This window comes from Schistocerca americana, chromosome 5 (genome assembly GCF_021461395.2).
Source record: "Schistocerca americana isolate TAMUIC-IGC-003095 chromosome 5, iqSchAmer2.1, whole genome shotgun sequence".
NCBI lineage: Eukaryota > Metazoa > Arthropoda > Insecta > Orthoptera > Acrididae > Schistocerca > Schistocerca americana.
In genome coordinates, this window is record NC_060123.1 from 364,828,248 (window position 1) to 364,848,436 (window position 20,189).

The window sequence follows — 20,189 nt, forward strand, 5'->3', positions numbered from 1 at the left end:
AGATCTATTTGAAAAGTAAGGGTTGTTTCCATATATTTAAATTTTGCCTGCTCAGAACAAAGTTCCACAAATGCATTGCCATCTTTTGATTGTTTATAAAGCCACAGAAGTTATTTTTTTGATTCAGTAGTTATTTAATCATGGGTGAAAGGCAAACAACAATGACTTTGAAAAGGGTTGCTGCTGCTAGTTGTGAAGCATGTGGTGTAATTTGATTTCTGTTAGCTAATGGAACAGTTGCTCAGATTCATTGAGAGTTGTGCCTTGTTTATGGCCATACAGCAGTTAGTGAAGGGAAGGTTAGACAAAGATGTCAAGGCTTTAAAAGCAGCCACACAAATGGTTATGATTAAGAGTGGTGTGTCAGGCCTTGTATCGGGACCAATAAAATCATGCAACAGGTGGACCATGACTGTGATCTGCTCAACAATTGGTGATCTGAATTGGTTAATGAATTACTTCATGTCGGACACATCACTATTTACATGATTGTCACAAAGAGCACTGATGGACACCAAGAATGCTTACAAACCAACAAAAAGAGCAAAGAATCTTTGGGAGATGAGTATTTTTGGACTGATATTGACAAGATAAAACTGATTTGTTTCCCCACATTGTTACTGGCAACAAGGTGTGAATGTTCCATGTGAATGCAGAATGAAAACAATAGTCAATTTGGAGGTGTCATTAGACTTCGCCAAAACAAATCATTTCAAGCCATGTCTTTACTCAAGTCGAAAAATAATGGCTAATACTTTCTGGGCACAAAAAGGGCATTCCTTTGCTTGATTTCAGGAGCATGAGTCAACAATTGCAGATTTAAGTGTTTTGTGAAGTGTTTCCAAACAGACGGGTTATCCATAATTGATGGGGTTGGAAATTATTGTCTGGGAAAATCCTGCATGTCAGTGTGCACCCACACACTACTGTGCTCACACAAAAGACAAGATGAAGTATTTCTGTTCCCAGATTTACAACCATCCACACTACAGCCCCAACCTCACACCTAGTGTGTTCATTAATTTGAAACAATAGCCTGTTGGGCAACAGTTTGAAGATGACTTGGAAGTTGAGACCACTTTTGTCAACTAGTTCACTTCCCAGAGGAGAACTTGTCTGTATAGTTACTGAAGAAGCTAATGTAACTTTAAAAAGTGCGTTGAAGTGAATGAAAATTACAAGGAAAAGTCAAGTAGTTTGTAGGAAACTAAAACCACCAATAAGAACATATATTTTGGTATGACAATACAGCCTTTATTTTTCAAATTTCCCTCATAAATCACATGTTTGAGGAAGTATAGCATGTTGTTTGTTGTTGTTGTTGTCGTCTTCAGTCCTGAGACTGGTTTGATGCAGCTCTCCATGCTACTCTATCCTGTGCAAGCTTCTTCATCTCCCAGCACTTACTGCAACCTACATCCTCCTGAATCTGCTTAGTGTATTCATCTCTTGGTCTCCCTCTACGATTTTTACCCTCCACGCTGCCCTCCAATGCTAAATTTGTGATCCCTTGATGCCTCAGAACATGTCCTACCAACCGGTCCCTTCTTCTTGTCAAGTTGTGCCACAAACTCCTCCTCTCCCCAATTCTGTTCAATACCTCCGCATTAGTTATGTGATCTGCCCATCTAATCTTCAGCATTCTTCTGTAGCACCACATTTCGAAAGCTTCTACTCTCTTCTTGTCCAAACTATTTATCGTCCATGTTTCACTTCCATACATGGCTACACTCCATACAAATACTTAATTCAACTACATTCCATTATCCTCATTTTGCTTTTGTTGATGTTCATCTTATATCCTCCATGGCCAAGTAAAATGCATGCCTAGTGATGAAGTTGCTGTCTTGTCTTTTGGTGTGCAAGAGGCATATCTAGTTGGGTACTCAGTTCAAATAGAACAATATCAATAACTTATCTTTGACAGTTTTATTCTACACTATCACAAAAGTATACAAATGTTTAAGGAAGAAAGATATTCTGCAAAGACTGAAGATACTTGTAGTAAAATTAAGTGTTTTGTTCTTGTTGCTTTCCATCTGTTTCTGTTGGTGCATTCACGCAATTCTAATTGTTTGGCACAGTTGACGATACTGGACTGTATAGAACACCTAGATGAAATATTACTACATTTGCTCAGGTGGACACTTTACATGATCGGACTATAAGAACAGCTGTATGGAAATTACTCCTTGCAACGATGTATGTTCTCTCAGAGTTGTTGGTGTCAACATAATTAATTTTAAGTGCTAAGATATCCTCAACGGTAGTTACTACTCTTAGGAGTAATGTGTGATTTTGCACAATTGAGGTTTGTTTAGTAATAAATTATCATTTTAGTTATCTGCAGAACTCATAAAAAAACTCTGTAAAAACATGAAAGGAGCAGAGCTTCTCAGTTTTCTTTATAACTATTGTTTGCATTCTACTAAGAACTTAAAACACTAAATTAACCTGTTTTGCATGTGGGCATGGTATATTGTTTCCTGAGACAAGAAGAAAATAAAACAATTTATTTGTTTACCATCAACAAACTATAACTACTTTCTTGCCAATTGTTGCATTGAGCATAACTTGACTGTTCTGTCTTTATGCATTAATAGCAGAGATGGTGTGCTGGAGCTTGTCGTGCGTGAACGAACAGTGAAGACAGAGGAAGTAGTAGCATCAGACCAATTATTCATCAAAACAGAAGATGATGTGCCATCACCGGATACTGAGGGAACACCGGGTTCTGAGCCAGAGTATACATCGTTGCAATCATCAGGTCGATACATGGGTGCACGGCGAGGTCAAATCCGATTCAAAGTGGTTAGTGAAGAGGATGTAGAAGCAGAAAGAGAAAGACAACGTCAGAATGACTCTAGAGATCCAACCACTCCTCGAACTCACTTTGTACGTTATGCCCGTGTTGGTGATAAGACTGTCAAACTTTGGGAGTGTGGCTACTGTGGGAAAGAGTTCCGTCATCAGTACACTCTAACACGTCACCTGCCAACACATACAGGTGAACGCAACTTTCGATGTGAAGCCTGTGGAAAAGCATTCCGTCAGTTGAGTACCTTGTCACAACACCGTGCCATACATACAGATGCCCGGCCATATGTTTGTGAGATGTGTGAGAAGACGTTTAACAGGGTAAGCATGTAGTCCATAATCTTGCTAGTAACTCTTTTATTGAATTACTATCCAAATAATAGTGAAGATACCTCCCCCACCCACCCCCGAAGGGATTTTTTAGTTCATAATAGTTAAATGAGACCTCTGATTTGTAGGGATTATTGGTGATTGCATGTTTCTGTAGTTGACCAAATTTTTTTTAATACTTTGACAAAATCAAACAATGGAATATCCAGGGTGGAATAACATCAGATGAAAATGATATATTGCTACTCACCACATAGAGGCAGCATTGAGTCGCAGAAGTCACAATGAAAAACAATATTAGGTATCTTCAGCTATCGGAATAAGCCCTTCAAGAACACTTGCAGACATTCAAATGAGCACAACTTATACACACAAAGTGACTGTCATCTCCAGACACTAAGGCCTTTAGCACCTGGCGATGACAGTGGATATGTGTGTGACTTGTCCTTGTGTGAATGTGCATGTGTTTGCTATTCTGATAAAGGCATTAGTCAGAATGCAGAATATATGTAGCATTCTTTTACATTGTGCCTGTATGTGATTCAGTACTTTTGCTACGCGGTGAATAGAATCTATCTGCATATTGTTCAATAATAGAAAGTTCAGGTTGGAATATCAACAGTATTATGATAATGATAGCCTGCTATTTACTGTAAAGACAACACATCATGTTGCAAGTAGGTACGAGAATTACTCAATATCTCCATTAGATTTCAGAAAACAGAAACATGAGTCCTTATCACAGCAACTGCGTGGAGTGTGTGCTTCATAAACACATCTCTCACATAAGTTATACAGGCTAAAAGGCAATATCTGATCTTAAGCAATATTAATTTACTCAAACTATTTCTCAGTCTTCATCAGCAAATAAAAAGATGCATATAAACAAATGGGGGGAGAGAGAGAAGGCATGTTCAGTTGCAGACAGGTACAATGAAAAGACTATTATACATTGAGCTACTGGCCAAAGCATTCTTCAGAAAAGGAGACACATCCACACAAGCAGGTATACTTCATGCACACATGATCGTTATCTCAGCTGCGCAGCCAGAATGCAGTTCCCACCTTTAACGAAAGCAACAGTTCAGCTTGGGGCAGGAAATGGGGAGAGATAGCAGTGGCAGGGAAGAGCACTGTTTGGTGGAGCGTGGAGGGACCAGATGGCAGGAGGACAAGGCTATCAGGTGCATCATTGGGAGACTGTAGAGAAGGGAGGAGGAGGAAATGGGTAGCAGAAAAGGAGAGGGCAGAAAGGAGAAAAATTAGAGGGTGTGTTGCCAGAGTGGTGCATAATAAGGGTGATGAGCTGCAAATTGGGAGAGGGTGATGGGACAGAGGAGGTGGTAGCTGATGGGTGGAGAGTGTATGCACAGTAGATTATTGTAGGTTGAGACCGTGATAATTTCGGAAGTGAAAGCAGAATGAGTTATGAGGATAGTTCCCATCTGCACAGTTCAGAAAAGATGGTGGAGGGGAAGATCCAGATGGCCTGGGCTGTGAAGCAGCCATTGTGTTATCCTCAGCTACATATTGTGCCACAGGGTGGTCTACTTTGCTTTTGGCCACAGTTTGGTGATAAAAAGCTGTAAAATGTTTGCAGCAGAGCTTTCGTAAGTGGTCTAGCCTCTGATGGAGACCCCCCTGTGGCACAATATGCAGCTGAACATGACATGATTAAGTTCAATGGCTGCTTCACAACCCAGGTCATCTGGATTCTCCCATACACCACCAGCTTTTCTGAACTGAGCATATGTGAGTGTTTATTACAACACATTCTTCACTTCTCACATTTTCCCAGCCACGACCTATGACGACCCGCTGTCCCCGCACGCTTCACCCAACAGTTTCTGTCCCCTCTGTCCTATCACTCCCTCCCAGTTCATGTCCCCTCACCCTCACTGTTCACCACTCTCAAACAATTTGCACACTGATTTTTTCCTCTTCTCTGCTCCTCTCCTGTTCCACGCCCTCCCATTCCTCACCACCTCCCGACACTGCACCCATCAGCCTCGTTCTGCTACCATCTAGTCTCTGCAGGCTCTGCCAGACAGCACTCTTCTTTCTCCCAACCTGTACCCTGCTATCCTCCCCCTTCCTTACCAGGCTCTGAAGTGTTGCTTCCGATCAATGCCAGAATTGTACTGTGGCCGCTGCTGCTGCAGATAGCAGTGCTACGTGTGTGAGAGTTGTGATTGCTTGTGTATATTTGTCTTCTTTTCTGAAGAAGGCTTTGACCAAAAGCTCAATGTATAACAGTCTTTTCATTGTACCTGTCTGCAACTGAACATGCCTTTTCTCTCTCTCCCCCATTTGTTTGTATGCATCTTTTTATTTGCTGATGAAGACTGAGAAATAGTTTTAGTAAATTAATAACACTAAAGATCAGATATTGCCTTTTAGCCTGTATGACTCATGTGAGAGATATGTTTATGAAGCACACACACCGCGCAGTTGCTGTGATAAGGATTCAGCATGATTTCTGTTTTCTGAAATCTAATGGAAATATTGAGTAATTCTTTGGAATCAAATGAGAACACACAAAGAGAATCCATATATTGGGAATGTGGGTACATATACATTTGCAGCCTCATCATGTCTCTAGAATGATATGTTCAGATATTCAGCACATTAAAGCAAGGAAGACAAAGTTTTAAGTTAGAGCTAGAATAAAATAATTGTATTTTTTATGATAAGTGACAGAAAGTTGTACAATAGTGTGTTGAAAAGTAATGTCTCCAAATTTTTTATCTGAAAACTCTTAAAGCTTTTTAAATAAAACAAGCTTTATAAAATTCTGCTTTTTTTTTTTTTCCATTGTGTCTACAGACTGGAAACCCGTTATTGCTAGAGGGCTCTGAAAGGTAGTTTGTGACATGGTGGTGTGTAACCTAACTGAATCAGTTTGTTAGAAACAGCATGCTGTAATCAAATTCATCAGCACATAGAGCACTCTCTCCTTCGGCTTGACAATGCCAGACCACACATGAGTGCTGTGACATCTGCAACAGTCTGACACTTGGGTTCACTGTTATTGATCACCCTCCATACAGTCCCGACTGGGCCCCATCCAATTTTCATCTGTTTTCAAAACTTGAAGAACAGCTTTGATGATTACACTTTGATGTGTTGAAGGGGTGCAAGGACAGGTAAGATTTTGGACATTCCATAGTGACAGTATCAAAAAATTGGATTCTCATTGGGAGGAATGGGTACGTCACCCGGTAACTATTTTGAGAAATAAATATGTAGAGATGAAGTATAAAGATGTAGAATGTTAATCAAATTTATTTTATTCAAAAACTTTTAAGAGTTTTCACATAAAAAATTTGGAGGCATTAACTTTTCAGTATGCCCTTGTATATGCCCATTTTTTGCTTCATTTTAAATCATTCACAAGAGCAGTTGTATTCCATGTCTCACTGTAGCACACTACCTAAGTATGTTGGTGGATAACACACATTATTGTTTGTCTACCATAGTTTTTTAAAAAAGAAATGAAACCTAGAGTAACAGCTTCCAGAACGTGTTGTAAATTGTGTTCCTGTGTGTATTGGCTGGAAATTTGTTTCCACATTATCCATTAAATGTCATAACAGAAGACAACAAAAGTCAGTTTTTAAAGTTTTAGGTGGTGTCTGTAAATGAGGGTCATATTGCATCCTCATCTCTTAGGCATCACACTGGCTGAAACAATATTAATAACTGGAGTATTAAAGCACCAGAACTTCAACAAAACCTTGTAAGTAGCACAGAATGTAGGAGGACATTCTTATTCTCCCCTAACACTGTCTAGAGAAAACCAGAACAACACAACTCACATGTGGGCCAAGCTGAGTAACAGGAACTTAAAAAGATGAAATGTCATTGATACTAGAATGAATTTTTCACTCAGTATCAATATGTGGTCCATTGAAAAACTGACGTATTGCATGTTGGCTTTTGTATAGATCTTCGACAGATATTTGTTTTATGTTTTTTCTGATTTTTTTTTTTTTTTTTGTCAGCACAAGTGGTTGTAATGGCCAAAGATTCACACTCTGTTGTTGGTGACCACCAGTAACAATGGGTGGCCACTAACATTGGAGAGTAAATCTTGAGTGAATTGTCAAACAAATATCAGCCAAAGATCCTGATACAAAAGCCTCAAAAATTTTGTTGTGGAACTGGAATCTGGACATTAACTTTTCATGGTCAGTGCTTTTATTGGTGAGTTATCTAAGTTTAAATCACATTTTGCCCACACAGTTTTTTCAATCCTCATTGCTGGAGTAGTCTCTCTTGCATATGTTGCCAAACTAGAGTTCTTTGAAGAAAGGATTTAATGGAGAAATTGTACTCGCAGATTAGGTATTGTTAGCAGGAGGAATCTTTCAAGCTGCATCAAAATGTGCATTTTTGTGAAGCTTTGCAACTAAAGTCAAGGGTAAATAGTCTTTGCAGGTTTGCCACCGGACCACATTGTGCAAACTCCACAGTATTTCCTCGGAGCAACTGTCCTACATCTTCAGGTGGTTCAGCCTTGCTGGTGGCTGGGTACGACTATGATGTACCTAGTCACCAGCAAGGTTGAACCACCTGAAGATGTAGAACAGTTGCTCTGGGGAAATACTGTGGAATTTGCACAATGTGATCCAGTGGTAAACCCATGAAGACTATTTACAACATATCCGCTGGGAAAGCTTGAACAGTCACAAAGTCAAGAATGTTGGTTTGAATCTTGATCCAGGGCGCAATTTTAAATTGTCGGGTAATCTCGCAGCAGCATACTTTACACTCCAGAGGAGATGACTAATTCTGGAAACAAACCACAGACAGTAGTTGAGCCATTTCTCTGCTACAGTTTTTTTGCCTAGGAATGCTCACACTGTAAGAAATGTAAAATAGTTTCTGAGTAGTTTGCATAGTATAATGAAAATACTGAAAAACTAAAGCTGCATTGCAGGTCACATGAATGGGCAGCTCAGCCAACAAGAACATTTCCTGCAGATGGCAGGTATCTGGGATTGGTTCCTGGTCTTCAACACAGGAAGTTTTACAACAGTGTACACTCAACAGTAGAGCAAAAGATTCACTCTAGAAACAATCCACTTATCTGACTTCTTGTATTCAACTGATTAATTATCTAAGTACAATCATTATGGACAGGAGTTTTCATAAGAAATGCGCTATCGCTTTTTCTGTAATAATGCATGACAAGATCAGTGTGAAGACAAGATTAGAATAACTGCAGCATGCATGGAGGCATACAAGCTAGCATTCTTCCCGGGCTCCATAAACGAATGAAGCAGGAGGAAAAACTAATTCACAGTGCAATGGGAAGTATCAGTGCCATGCACTTCACTTCACAGTGGTTTGCAGTGATAGATGTACACTCATAGGAACACCTTGAATGACTAGAGATAGGACATTCATATTCACAGGACATGTACGTTAGTATGTTCTGCAGAAATGATTAGCTTTTCAGTCACCTTGGTTCAGCATATATCCTGCTGTCTAGTAGGCACATGGTCTGCCATGGCCCCTGATATCTTGTTCCATGTGTGATGGCATCGGCACCTATAAGGCATGAATGGCATCCTGTGGTATAAGCATCCATGCTGCATTCACCTGGTTCCAAAGTTCATCTGTGATGGTTAGCGCTTGGTAGTGCTGCCCCTGTCATTTCACTATGCACCTGTCGTTTCATCATATTCTTGACTGGCACAAGTCTGGTGATCTGGCAGGCCAGGACAAAAGGCTGACATCCTGTGACACCAATAAGGTATGTTGTTTGTGCAACAACATGTGGTCATTGTCTTGCTGAGAAATGGTGTCTGGGGTGTTGTGCAGAAAGTATATGGCTACAGTTTGCAGGATGTCATTCACATTAGTCACAGGGTCCTGGACATGCACCAGCTGTGATTTGTGGTAGTAGCCAATAGCACCACATACAATAAGGCCCCAAGTTGTCACTGTATGTCTTGTGCGAGTGCAATCACTGTGATGCTGGGATGTCTGCGGCGAACCAAAATGCGGCCATCGTTTTCAAACAAACAGAACCTGCATTCGCCCGAAAACATTATCTGATGCCATTCCTGTCCCAAGTGACATCATTCCGTACACCATTGCGGTCTAGCATGTTTCTGCACATTCATCAAAGGTAGGCAGAGTAGTGTATAACGCGCACATAGCCTAGACCATAATAAACAGTGATGGACTGTCACCCATATAGTGTATGATGTGTTACACTGTTCCATTGTTGCGCCACAGCCAAGGAGGACACAGACCTGTCCGGCAATGCCATTCGGATGAGGGATGAGATGTCGATCGTGCTGGAGGTGTTCTGGGTGGTGGTGCAACCTGACCCCTCTCTTTGTGTTCTACGGCTTTCCACGAACCATTCTGCATGGATTCGTTCCACTGCCAAAACACTTTGTCCCACAGGAGAAGCAGTTTCCTGGATGGATGCACTACTTTCTCTCGTGCCAATAATGCACCCCTATTTCAAACACACTGTTTTGATGATACAGTTCACGCCTATGTCTGGGAGGCACATTGCACCATCTGCTCAAGTAACACTGATCCATTACCTTCAGTTTATAGTGGCAACGAGAGCTGCACACACATTTTACTGGTAGGTGCTGCGCCGCGAAATCGACGTTGACCTTGAATCTGCGGGCCTACAAGGTTCAAAACCTAATCATTTATGCAGAACATGTACATGTCCTGTGAATACGAATGCCCTATCTTGTCATTCAAGGTATTCTGGTTTTCTTGAACATGAGTGTAGATGTAGATATGTTCTGATAAGGGGTATAATTTCCGGGCAACCTGGAAACTGACAGCAATGAAGTCCAGAAAGCAGAATAATAATGAATTTTTCATTGTGTGTGACATCTTGTGTATTGAAATGTTTCAGTACAATATTTGTTTATGCAGACCCCACTCCACATCTTACTTATAGTCAGTTTAGTTTGGCAGATCAGGTGTAGTATCCAACTTCCTCTCTTTCTGTTATGCATTCTGATTGATTGCCCAGTGTAATAAATAATAATAATAATAATAATAATAATAATACCATATCAAATGAAAAGGAATACTTATTAACCTTGTGACAAGTATTTCTAATAGGCTAATGTAAAGGTATTTGTAGTGGACAGCCCGTTTCACAGCATTGAGAAGCCTACGTGATTAATGATGTTCACGTACATCTTTACAAAATAGTTTTTGAGGTGAGACAATTCCAATTTGTATGAGGTCCATTTTATCTCAGCACACTCTCACGTTGCCATGCTATTTGATAATGATAATGGTCTCTCAAAGAAATGTGTTTACTGTTACTGTTTGTGATTTTGTTGATAACTGCACATCTTTATTGTGGAGAATTTTAATGCATTACGTTGATGCATGTTTATGTTAACTTAGTGAAATATTAACCCTTCATTTTTGCCCATCTTTGATTACAATATTTTATATTTTTTCAGGTATCAACACTTATATCACACAGGAAAACTCATTCTGATTATAAGCCCCATCGTTGTCCAACTTGTGGGAAAGGCTTCCACCAAAAAGGCAATCTCAGAAACCATGTGTTCACACACACCAATGAAAGACCATACAAGTGTGAACTCTGTGGAAAGGGTTTTAATCAAATGTCAAATCTTGTGTGTCATCGTGCTCACTCACACGGTGATCGTGCACGTTATACTTGTTACATCTGTGACCTAGAATTTACACGGAAAGGTGCATTACGTGCTCATGAAGAATATAAACATGGTGTGCGTTTTCGTGGGCCTCATCCTCGGGTGAGCATATATCAGATTCAGCCCTAAAATTGTTGTAGGTAATAGTATAAGTCTGTTGTACTTTGGGAGGAAAATTTATGTAGATGTTGTCAAAGAATAGAGTTCTGAATAAGTCACCTACAACAAATGTGGAAACATCTGCAGCAATAAGAGAACATTGTAAAACACCAGAATGTAACATTCTGCAAATATCGTGTAGTTCGATCATCACAGCAGAGTGCCATTTTGGTGGCCGAGATAGCAGCCTTTCTGAACACATAAAAATCAGCATATATAGAAATAAAACCACCTTCAACTGAGAGTTTGGTTTGAGTGCTACAGCACTTCATTAGATGTGTATTTATTGGAAATTATATGTACTTGCCTTCCTCTGATCTTATTGTCGGCACATTCACCTAATTGAGCAGGTTTCTATAGTTCTCTGTGAATTCTGCAAAACACTAGTACTAGATTTTTCTCACGCAAAAAAAATTTGTTGAAGATAATGATAATTTGATGTGCCAGAGTAAATCTTAGTTTCAACTGGGAATGAAATCCCAGATCTCTGGATTTTAGTCTGGTGCCTATCCACACAGGCTACATTTTAGTTACATAATGAAGGGCAACACTGACAGAACCTCCATAGCATAGAAGTGGCAAAGACAACCTGCCCATTTTTATGTCCAGATTTCTTTCAATGTTGAAAAAGTTAAAAACAATTATGAATCATCTTTCTCCACATACTACATAGAGAAGCACACTCAAGTTTTCACATTAAGGTAACTACCCACAGCTAGACATTTCAAATAGTAGGTACTATCTAGTATGGTGTGAGGAACAATATGAGAGAACTCTGAAAGACAAAAAAGATAAATTGTACACTAATGAGATGTAATGCACTCACTATATTGTATTGTGATAAGTGTGGTAAATGATAGGAACTGGCATCTCTAGTGACAACAGTGAAGTCGAGATGATATTGTTATCATTTACATAGCTTAGAAGAGTACTTTAGCAATATGCAAGCTTTGCAGGGAATACTTCCACAATGATACATAAGCTGATTATGAATTCCATCTCACAAAACTTACTTTAACCTTGCAGGACATATAAAGACTCTTCTGGAATGTTGAGTTCATGCCATACAACAAAAATCATCGTGATGTATTCTCATATTTATGTACTTCACATGACTTTCATTCCACAATGCAATCTCAGGGACACTGATTTAAGCACAGTATATATACACACACACACACACACACACCCACACACACACACACACACACACACACACTGATTTAAGCATAGTATAAGGATTAGCAAGTTACAAAATTAAAGTTTCAGTACAATTTCCTCTTAATGACAACTCACATGTTTGGAAGTAGGTAGGCAGATGTAAATGTAGCCAGAGAAAACATAAAGGATAGAACCCCCTCCCCATACTAGACACTGATTCACAAGATGGATCAATTAATGAATGTCAGCTGCTGTCTCAGGTGTGACTTTTGGCAAGAAAATGTCCAGTGGCTATGTCCAGCTTTATATGCTATATAGCAAGGTAAAATCTTCAAGAGATAGTTAAATTCTTTGGCAGATGGTGAAGATGGTATTTTAGGCTGTTTTTCAACATAGTCCTCATTATCGTCAACAAATGTTGTGCAGAATCCTTTCAGTTAGTGGGTTTCATCTCTGAAGAGTTATTTGGAAGGTGTGTAAAATATCTGTTGACTAATACCACAACCTCATCATCATTAGACTGAAAATATTTTCCAGTCACAAAATCTCTCAGTGTGCTAGCAGATGGAAATCAGAGGATACAACATCTGGTGAATAGGATGGATGTTCCAACAGATTATACTTCAGTTTTCCCATTACCAAAGGATGCTTGTTAGCAGGTGCATTGTCCTGATTAAAGATGATTCATTTCTTCAACAATTCTGGTTTCTTGTCATGTATTTTTTAATCCACTTGGTCCAAATGACCTGTTAAATATTTGCAAGTAACTGTTTTGTTGTAGGCAAGGTGAACAGTAAGATGAATTATAAATACTGACCAAGCCATCCAGGAGGTGAGTTTGACCCCTCTCACTGCCCACTGCCACTGCTTTGATTTTTGTTTCATTTGTGGGCTGAAGTAGTGGATTGACATTTGTACACAGTACTGCTTATTGCATAAAATCAATTGGTTTAAAACATTCTAAACACTGTTCGACATTCTCTTGTCTCCGTTGTCATATTGGGTTTACAGTTATATTTCTGGCTTTTGATGATTTCCTTTGTCTCAAGAGGTGACAGCTGTTAGCAAGTGCTGTGCTGGAATTTTTTAACTCCTACTGTGCTCATATTTCAACTGGAACAATGCTGATATTTTATATGTACCAGTCAGTCAAGGTGTTTATACAGGTAAAATTACATAACACTTGCACTGCAAATATCACAGAAATGGAAAGTGCTGTTGATGTGCAGTTTCCACAGAATGGATTGGTAGTCAAGGACTCGTATTGTTAGCCAATAAACAGAGTTTAATAATTCTTAGAAAGTGTATTTTCTTCTGCAAACATACACTTCTTTAAATGGAACAATGCCTATTGACATTAACAAAATAAACGAAGTATAAGAGAGATTTATACTTACTGTAAAGAAGACATGTCAACAGACAAGCACAGTTAAAATACACTCATAAAAAGCTTTCAGCCATAGTCTTCATCAGTAAAAGAAAGACACACACACCTTGCACACACAAAAAAGGGAGCACACCTCACACACACATGACCATCAACTCCAGCATCTTGGGCCGGAATGCAGCATCATATGGGATGCGAGCAGCAATCTGGTATGGGCGGGGAAGGGGAAGGGATAGTGGTGTATGGGTGGAGAGAAAGATGAACACTGTCTGTTGGAGCATTCCGGGACTAGACTGCCACCAGCATGCACAGCATTTCGAGGTTGTGGCCAGGGAAGTGTGTGTGTGTGGGGGGGGGGGGGGGGGAGGAAGAGGAACAGGGAGAGTCAGGTTGATGCATTGGCAGGGATAGTAAAGTGGATGCATTGGCAGAGGGCTGCAAATACACAGGTTGGGAGATGTGAGTGCAGAGATGATAGGACAGAGGGGGTGTAAACTGTTGGGAGGAGGGTGAGAGGACAGTATGTTACCACAGGTTCAGGCTGCGATAATTACGGGAGTGGAGAATGTGTTGTAAGGATAACTCCCATCTGTGCAGTTCAGAAAATCTGGTGGTGGAGGGAAGGGTCCAGATGGTTTGGGTAGTGAAGCAGCCATTGAAATCAATTATATTATGTTCCACCGCATGTTGTTCCACAAGGTGGCCTACTTTACTCTTGACCACAGTTTGGCGGTGGTCATTCATTGTGGTGGACAGCTGGTTGGTAGTCATACCAACATAAAAAGCTGTGCAGTGATTGTAGCAGAACTGGTAAATGGCATAGCTGCTTTCACAGGAGGTATGGGTCCTGACGGGGAAGGATTAACCTGTGACAGGAATGGAATAGGAAGTGCTGGGTGGTGGATTGGGCAGGCTGTGCACCTGAGTTTTCCACATAGATATGATCCTTGGAGTCAGGGGTTGAGATTCGGAGTGGCATAGGAATGGGCTAGGATGTTGTGGAGGTTGACTGGGCAGCAGAACACCACTTTAGGACGGGTGGGAATTATCTCGGATAGGATGTCCCTCATTTCCGGGTGTGATGACCCTGTTGGCAGACTAGTCCCTGCGCACTCCAGTAGACAGCGTTCATCTCTCTCCCCGTCCGTACACTACTATCTCTTCCCAGCCCCCTCCAAATTGCTGCTTGCATCCCATGTGATGTTGCATTCCAGCCTGAGATGCTGGAGCTGGCAGTCGTGTGTGCATGAGGTTTGCTTGCTTGCTTGCTTGCGTCTTCCTACATTCTTGATATGCCTACCTGGAGTTTCCATTATTTGATAGAATTAGGGTAAATCAGAATGTCAGTGGTGTCTGTCACAGGTGTCTAGTGTGTCGTTTATGAGATATTGTATTGTGCAAAGTTTCCACACTGATACTTTTTTGTGCCGTTCGGCCTGTGTGGTTGCTAGGTATAATGTTTTTATGTTTGCTTACAGTGTGCTTGTATGTTCATTGAGAACACTGTGACTTGCTAGTCTTAGTGTGTGACAGTCCAAGCTGTACGTCATGAGCGGACAGTGGAATTTACCAGTGCAGAAAAAGCTGATATGCTCAAAGTGTATGGAGAGTGTAGGAAGAATGCATTTCGTTCTTGCACAATGTATGTGGCAAGGTTTTCCAATAGATATCAACCATCTCGGCAGTTATTTAGCAGCCTCTTCCACCAGTTACGTGAAAGTGGTAGTATAACACCTAGTTAACATAACAGAAGGAAACAGTGATGACAGAGAAGGAGAAATTAATATTTTTGCAGTTTATCCACACACTAGCACCCACGCAATTGCAGGAGGAAGTGGCATCAGTCAGGCAAGTGTCCTATGCATTCTCCATCAACATAGTTTCCATCTCTGCCCGTCACGACCTGCATGGAAACAATTATGAGAGACATATTAACTTCTGTACATGTGCATTACAATAAGACAGGATGCTCCAGATATGTCATGTATCTTTTAGTGACAAGCCACATTTACCAGTCATGGCCAGTTAAACTGCTAAGATATGCTGTATTGGCCTGTTGATAATACCCATTGGCTTCGTCATGTGGAACATCAGCATCTGTGGAGTTTAAACATGCACTGTGGGATACTAAACCATCAGTTCTTAAGCCCATTTTTGCTCGAAGTACTACAGCATGTCTTCACAAATTGTTTCCAAATAGTTGGATTGGACACAACGGACCTGTATTTTGGCCAGCAAGTTCCCCAGATTTTACACCTTAGACTTTTTTCTGTGGAAAAGGAGCTGTCTACAAGGACATTATGACAACACCCAATGCTATTCAATGACACATTATTGCAGCCTGCTCAGACGTCTCTGCTGCAATGCAAGCACGTGTTCAGCAGTTGTTCCATACCAGTCTGGAAGCATGTATTACAGCTGCCAGTGGTCATATTGAACACAATGTGTGATAGTTGTCTCATTACTGGTCAGAATCCACATAACTAGTGTATGCACTTTATCTTTTAAAATGACTCGCACTAGTATCCTCCAACAAGCACCAATGACATTCTAAATTACCCTACTTGTAGTTCGTTATATCACTATGCATTGCTCCATTTAAAAAATGTGTGTATTCACAAAAATATGGTTTCTAAGTAGAATTACAAGCTATTTATTGGCTAACAATACGAGCCCCTGACTATCAAGCCATTCTGTGAAAACAGCACATCAATAGCACTTTCCATTTCCGCAAGTGCAAGTTTTAGGTGATTCACCCAGTATATGCTACCAATGGAGTAACGCTAATGTGGCCACTGCTCTCATTGAGAAGTAAGCATGTTGGCATATTTCTCTGTAAACTTAAGCAGCAAGCACACACTTCCATGTAGCATTAACAGCATATACACTGTGTCAGTTAAAGTTAATTTTGCATAATTTGATCTCAGTGGCTTCCTTGATAGCAAAATCCCAATAGGGTGATACATTGTACTAATTATTCTCTCGTTGAATGTAGTTGTGTGATTGTTTGCAAGACAGTGCTTAGTATCTGCTGATTTGCCAAAGTCACAATATTTAACGTGGCATCAAGCTTATGAAACTAAATATATGGTCTGACTAGTAAATTATATGTAACCCTGAACAAAAGGAAGGCAGACATTTTGACTTTCAGGTGGTTCTCATCGGGTATATTGTAGCTCAATGTACCAATTATTTAAAACAGATCTATTCTAATCTGAATAATGAAAGTTAGTATAATTTGGCTTGTAGTATGTATAATGAAACAAATCAGAATTTACTCGTACAAAATTGTGTTCAATGTGGAGATCAGTCAGGACATTGTCTCTTTGTTACCAAAAGTGTCAGTGGAAAATATGCTGAAGCTGTTGACAAACAGTCTCCTTAGACTATCAAACTGTATTCCATATAGTATTGTATTGTATATATACTTTGATGACAGCTATTTACTTTGTCTTGTGGAAAAATTTTCTGAAATGAAATGACTGACATTTTTAATATGGCCATATCTCATCAAAGCTCTTTAGCACTTCATGAATCATAGTGTGCAACGTAATATCATGTTTGCAACTGGTCTAAGTTGAATGCGAAAAGTTCCATATTTAGATGCTTTACTTGAATACAAATAAAGTTGTTGTGCCTAGTTTATGTGGCTACACCAATGAGTGAAGGAAAAAATAGACAGTGATGTTGAGACTTTAAAAGTGGTGATACAAATATGCATAACGAAAAGCATAGTGGCCGGCTCAGTATGCAAACCAATGAAATTATGAAACAAGGGGGCTACAAATTATGATGTGATTGATGATTAGTGTTCTGGCTGATGAATTTCTTCATGTTGGATGAACCACTATTTACATGATTATCAACAAAAAAAAACTCTGCTATTGCACATTTGTTCGATATGGATACCAAAAATGGTTACCGAACAACACAAAAAGCCCAAGAGGATGAGCAATTTTGGAGCTCTGTCAACACAGTGATGAGGGTTTATTTTCCCACAGTATTATGACCACTGAGACATGGATATCCTTCACCAATGCAGGAAAAAAATGCCACTCAATGCAGTTGTGCCATTAAAAATTGCAAAATAATAATAAGAATAAAAAAAACCAAAATGACCACTACTAAGGATGTTGGTCTGCTTGATTTCATGGAACACTGAACAACAGTTACAGCTGATGTGAATTGCGAAACGCTCACCAAACTGAAACATCTCATCCAAAACTCACGGTGTGGAAAACTGTCGTCCAGGATGGTCCTCTGCCACAACAGCATGCTTCCATGCTTCATTACTCATAGGAAAGATAAGATTCAGTACGCCCATTGAGAACTTTTTGATCGTCTTCCCTGCAGTACTTAACTCACATACAGCAAGTATCATTTCCTTTTGCAACTGAAACAGTAGTTTGGCGCACAGCATTTTGAAGATGATGATGAGCAACTCAAGAATACAGTTGTCAACTAGTTCAGTTACCGGGCAGAGAATTTGTACAAAGTATGAGTGGAAGAATTTGGTGCAGTTTCAACATTGTGAATGGCAGTTACATGTAAAAGTGATGTAGTTTTGTGGGAACTTGCAAATGCCAATAATAGTTGTTTCTAATAAATATATATATTTTTAATGGCACAGCAGGAGACTCCTTGTAATTTGAGGCACAACAAGTGAGAGAGGGAGAAAAAAAAGACACCTGATGACAAATATATAAATTTTAATTTTTTATGTCAATCATTTTTACTTCGTCTTTGTATTGTAATTTTTAATCTGTGGGAATGTGAGGCATATTTCTTCTCTAAAGGCTAAGCCAACAATAAATAAAGAACTACTTCCATCATCAGCTCCATCTCTGTAAAATTCAACCTTAGGATTTGAGTAGCATTATCTTGATATTACACTCCCTCGTAGTTTACTTGCTTTCTTTACCAGACCTGTAAATATTGCAGTCTGTTTACATGTTGTTATGCCAGTATCTCTTACATTAATGTAAGCATCAGCCAACAAGCACATAAAAATGATAAAACTTGTAGCTATGGAGCTGTACTTTGTGTAGCTGTAATGTGTGTGTGTGTGTGTGTGTGTGTGTGTGTGTGTGTGTGTGTGTGTGTGTGTGTGTGTGTTTTTAGCGTTTTTTCTCGAAAGCAGGTCACTGTCCAAAAGCTTAGCTAGTATGATCATGTTTATGTGCCTGTTGATCACTCACTACTACAGCTATATTGTGTGTAGTTACCTTTACTCCTTCCAGTGTATGCAGTCGACCCACGACTTAACACTATCAATTTATCTTACAATAATATGTTGTTTTACTTTAGGTATCTGGAAACAGCTCTTCTAGTAACAGTGCAAATGTTGTTAACACTCAGAGTGACCCAAAAACAGCAGGTGGTGTTCTTATTGATCCTATCAGAACTCGTGCCATGCAGGTGGCAGAACGGGAGGGTCAGACTCCATTTGCACTGCTTAAACCAGCAAGAGGTATCCCTGTTTTAGTTAAGGTGCACCCTGCACCTGGTCCTGGACGACGTCAGATGTTAGTGCCAGCTACTGCAGAGGATCTGCGACAGGCAGGCAAAATAACTGTTGCTCAAGGAGAAGGTGGTGGAGCTCACCGCTCACCTGGTGCAAAAGTTAAAGCTGTGCAAATAAAGGTTCCTGTTGTTGCTACTGTTGTACAGGTGGGTTAAGTTATTATATTTATTTGTTGGGGTTTACTGAAGCCATGTTAAGCCTTCTTGTATTTGCTGGTGAACTGAACTTCACTTTCTTAAAGGCTCAAAATCCATCCATTATTTGTGAATGCACTTGTTTATGCTCTCTGTCAAGGGGAGACTGTGTATTGTTTTGGTTGCTTTTCATTTATCCAGTTAAATAATTATAAAATGAGGTCCCCATACAAGTTTCTAATTTATGTAGATATTTTTGACAACTTACGAGTAGCATGTGAGACATCATTATAAATCGCTCTTGTGAATTCATTCTTAGTAAACAAATAATTGCATATGAGGTTGTACCTACTCCTGATGGTCCATGCTATTCCTTGATCACAATATACTGTGATACTGACATCAGGAAAACTACGAATAAAAACATTACACTGACTGATAGAAGTAACCAACATTGTGTAGAACACACAATAATTGAATAAAGAACATGGTGCCTCATGTACAAGCAGATATTCCTATCACACATTACAAAGGTAATTGCTAGAATGTTTAAAAAACTAAGTTTTAGTATCTCCTGCACTGAGATTAAAATATTCTTTGCAACTGAAACCCTTTCCCTTTAGGATGAGTGATATTCATGAAAGGGTGAAGTAGTCTCAAAGTATGTTTTATACTTTGGCTTATATAAGGAGTTATACATGTGTTACACCAATAAACATACAAATGTATGGGCTTATCACTAGCATGTCCGTCTTGCTGGCAGTCAGAACACTGCTTTCTTGAAATCCAGCTCTCAGCTTAAAATAATTGATCACATCTCACTAGAGTCGGAACTCAACACTTTTGGCTAAGCAATGTTTCTGTAGGTTTAAAAGCCATTTCTCACGGGGCTTCTCTGGTTACCTATATAATTTCATATAACTTCTGCAACTCTCGCAATAAATTGGTAGGCTATGAAGTCTTTTCATTCTTTTATACAATTCTTGTTTCACATC

General features: G+C 39.7%; 1 protein-coding gene across 1 annotated transcript in view; it reads left to right on the plus strand.

Moving 5' to 3' along the window:
- Positions 1 to 20,189, plus strand: part of LOC124615472 (Krueppel homolog 1-like) — a 65,094-nt gene that overhangs the window by 23,987 nt on the left and 20,918 nt on the right. The window contains exons 3-5 of the mRNA XM_047143392.1: positions 2,604 to 3,138; positions 10,611 to 10,931; positions 18,844 to 19,206. Of these exons, the coding sequence (XP_046999348.1) occupies positions 2,604 to 3,138; positions 10,611 to 10,931; positions 18,844 to 19,206 (1,219 nt within the window). The remainder of the gene's footprint in view (positions 1 to 2,603; positions 3,139 to 10,610; positions 10,932 to 18,843; positions 19,207 to 20,189) is intronic.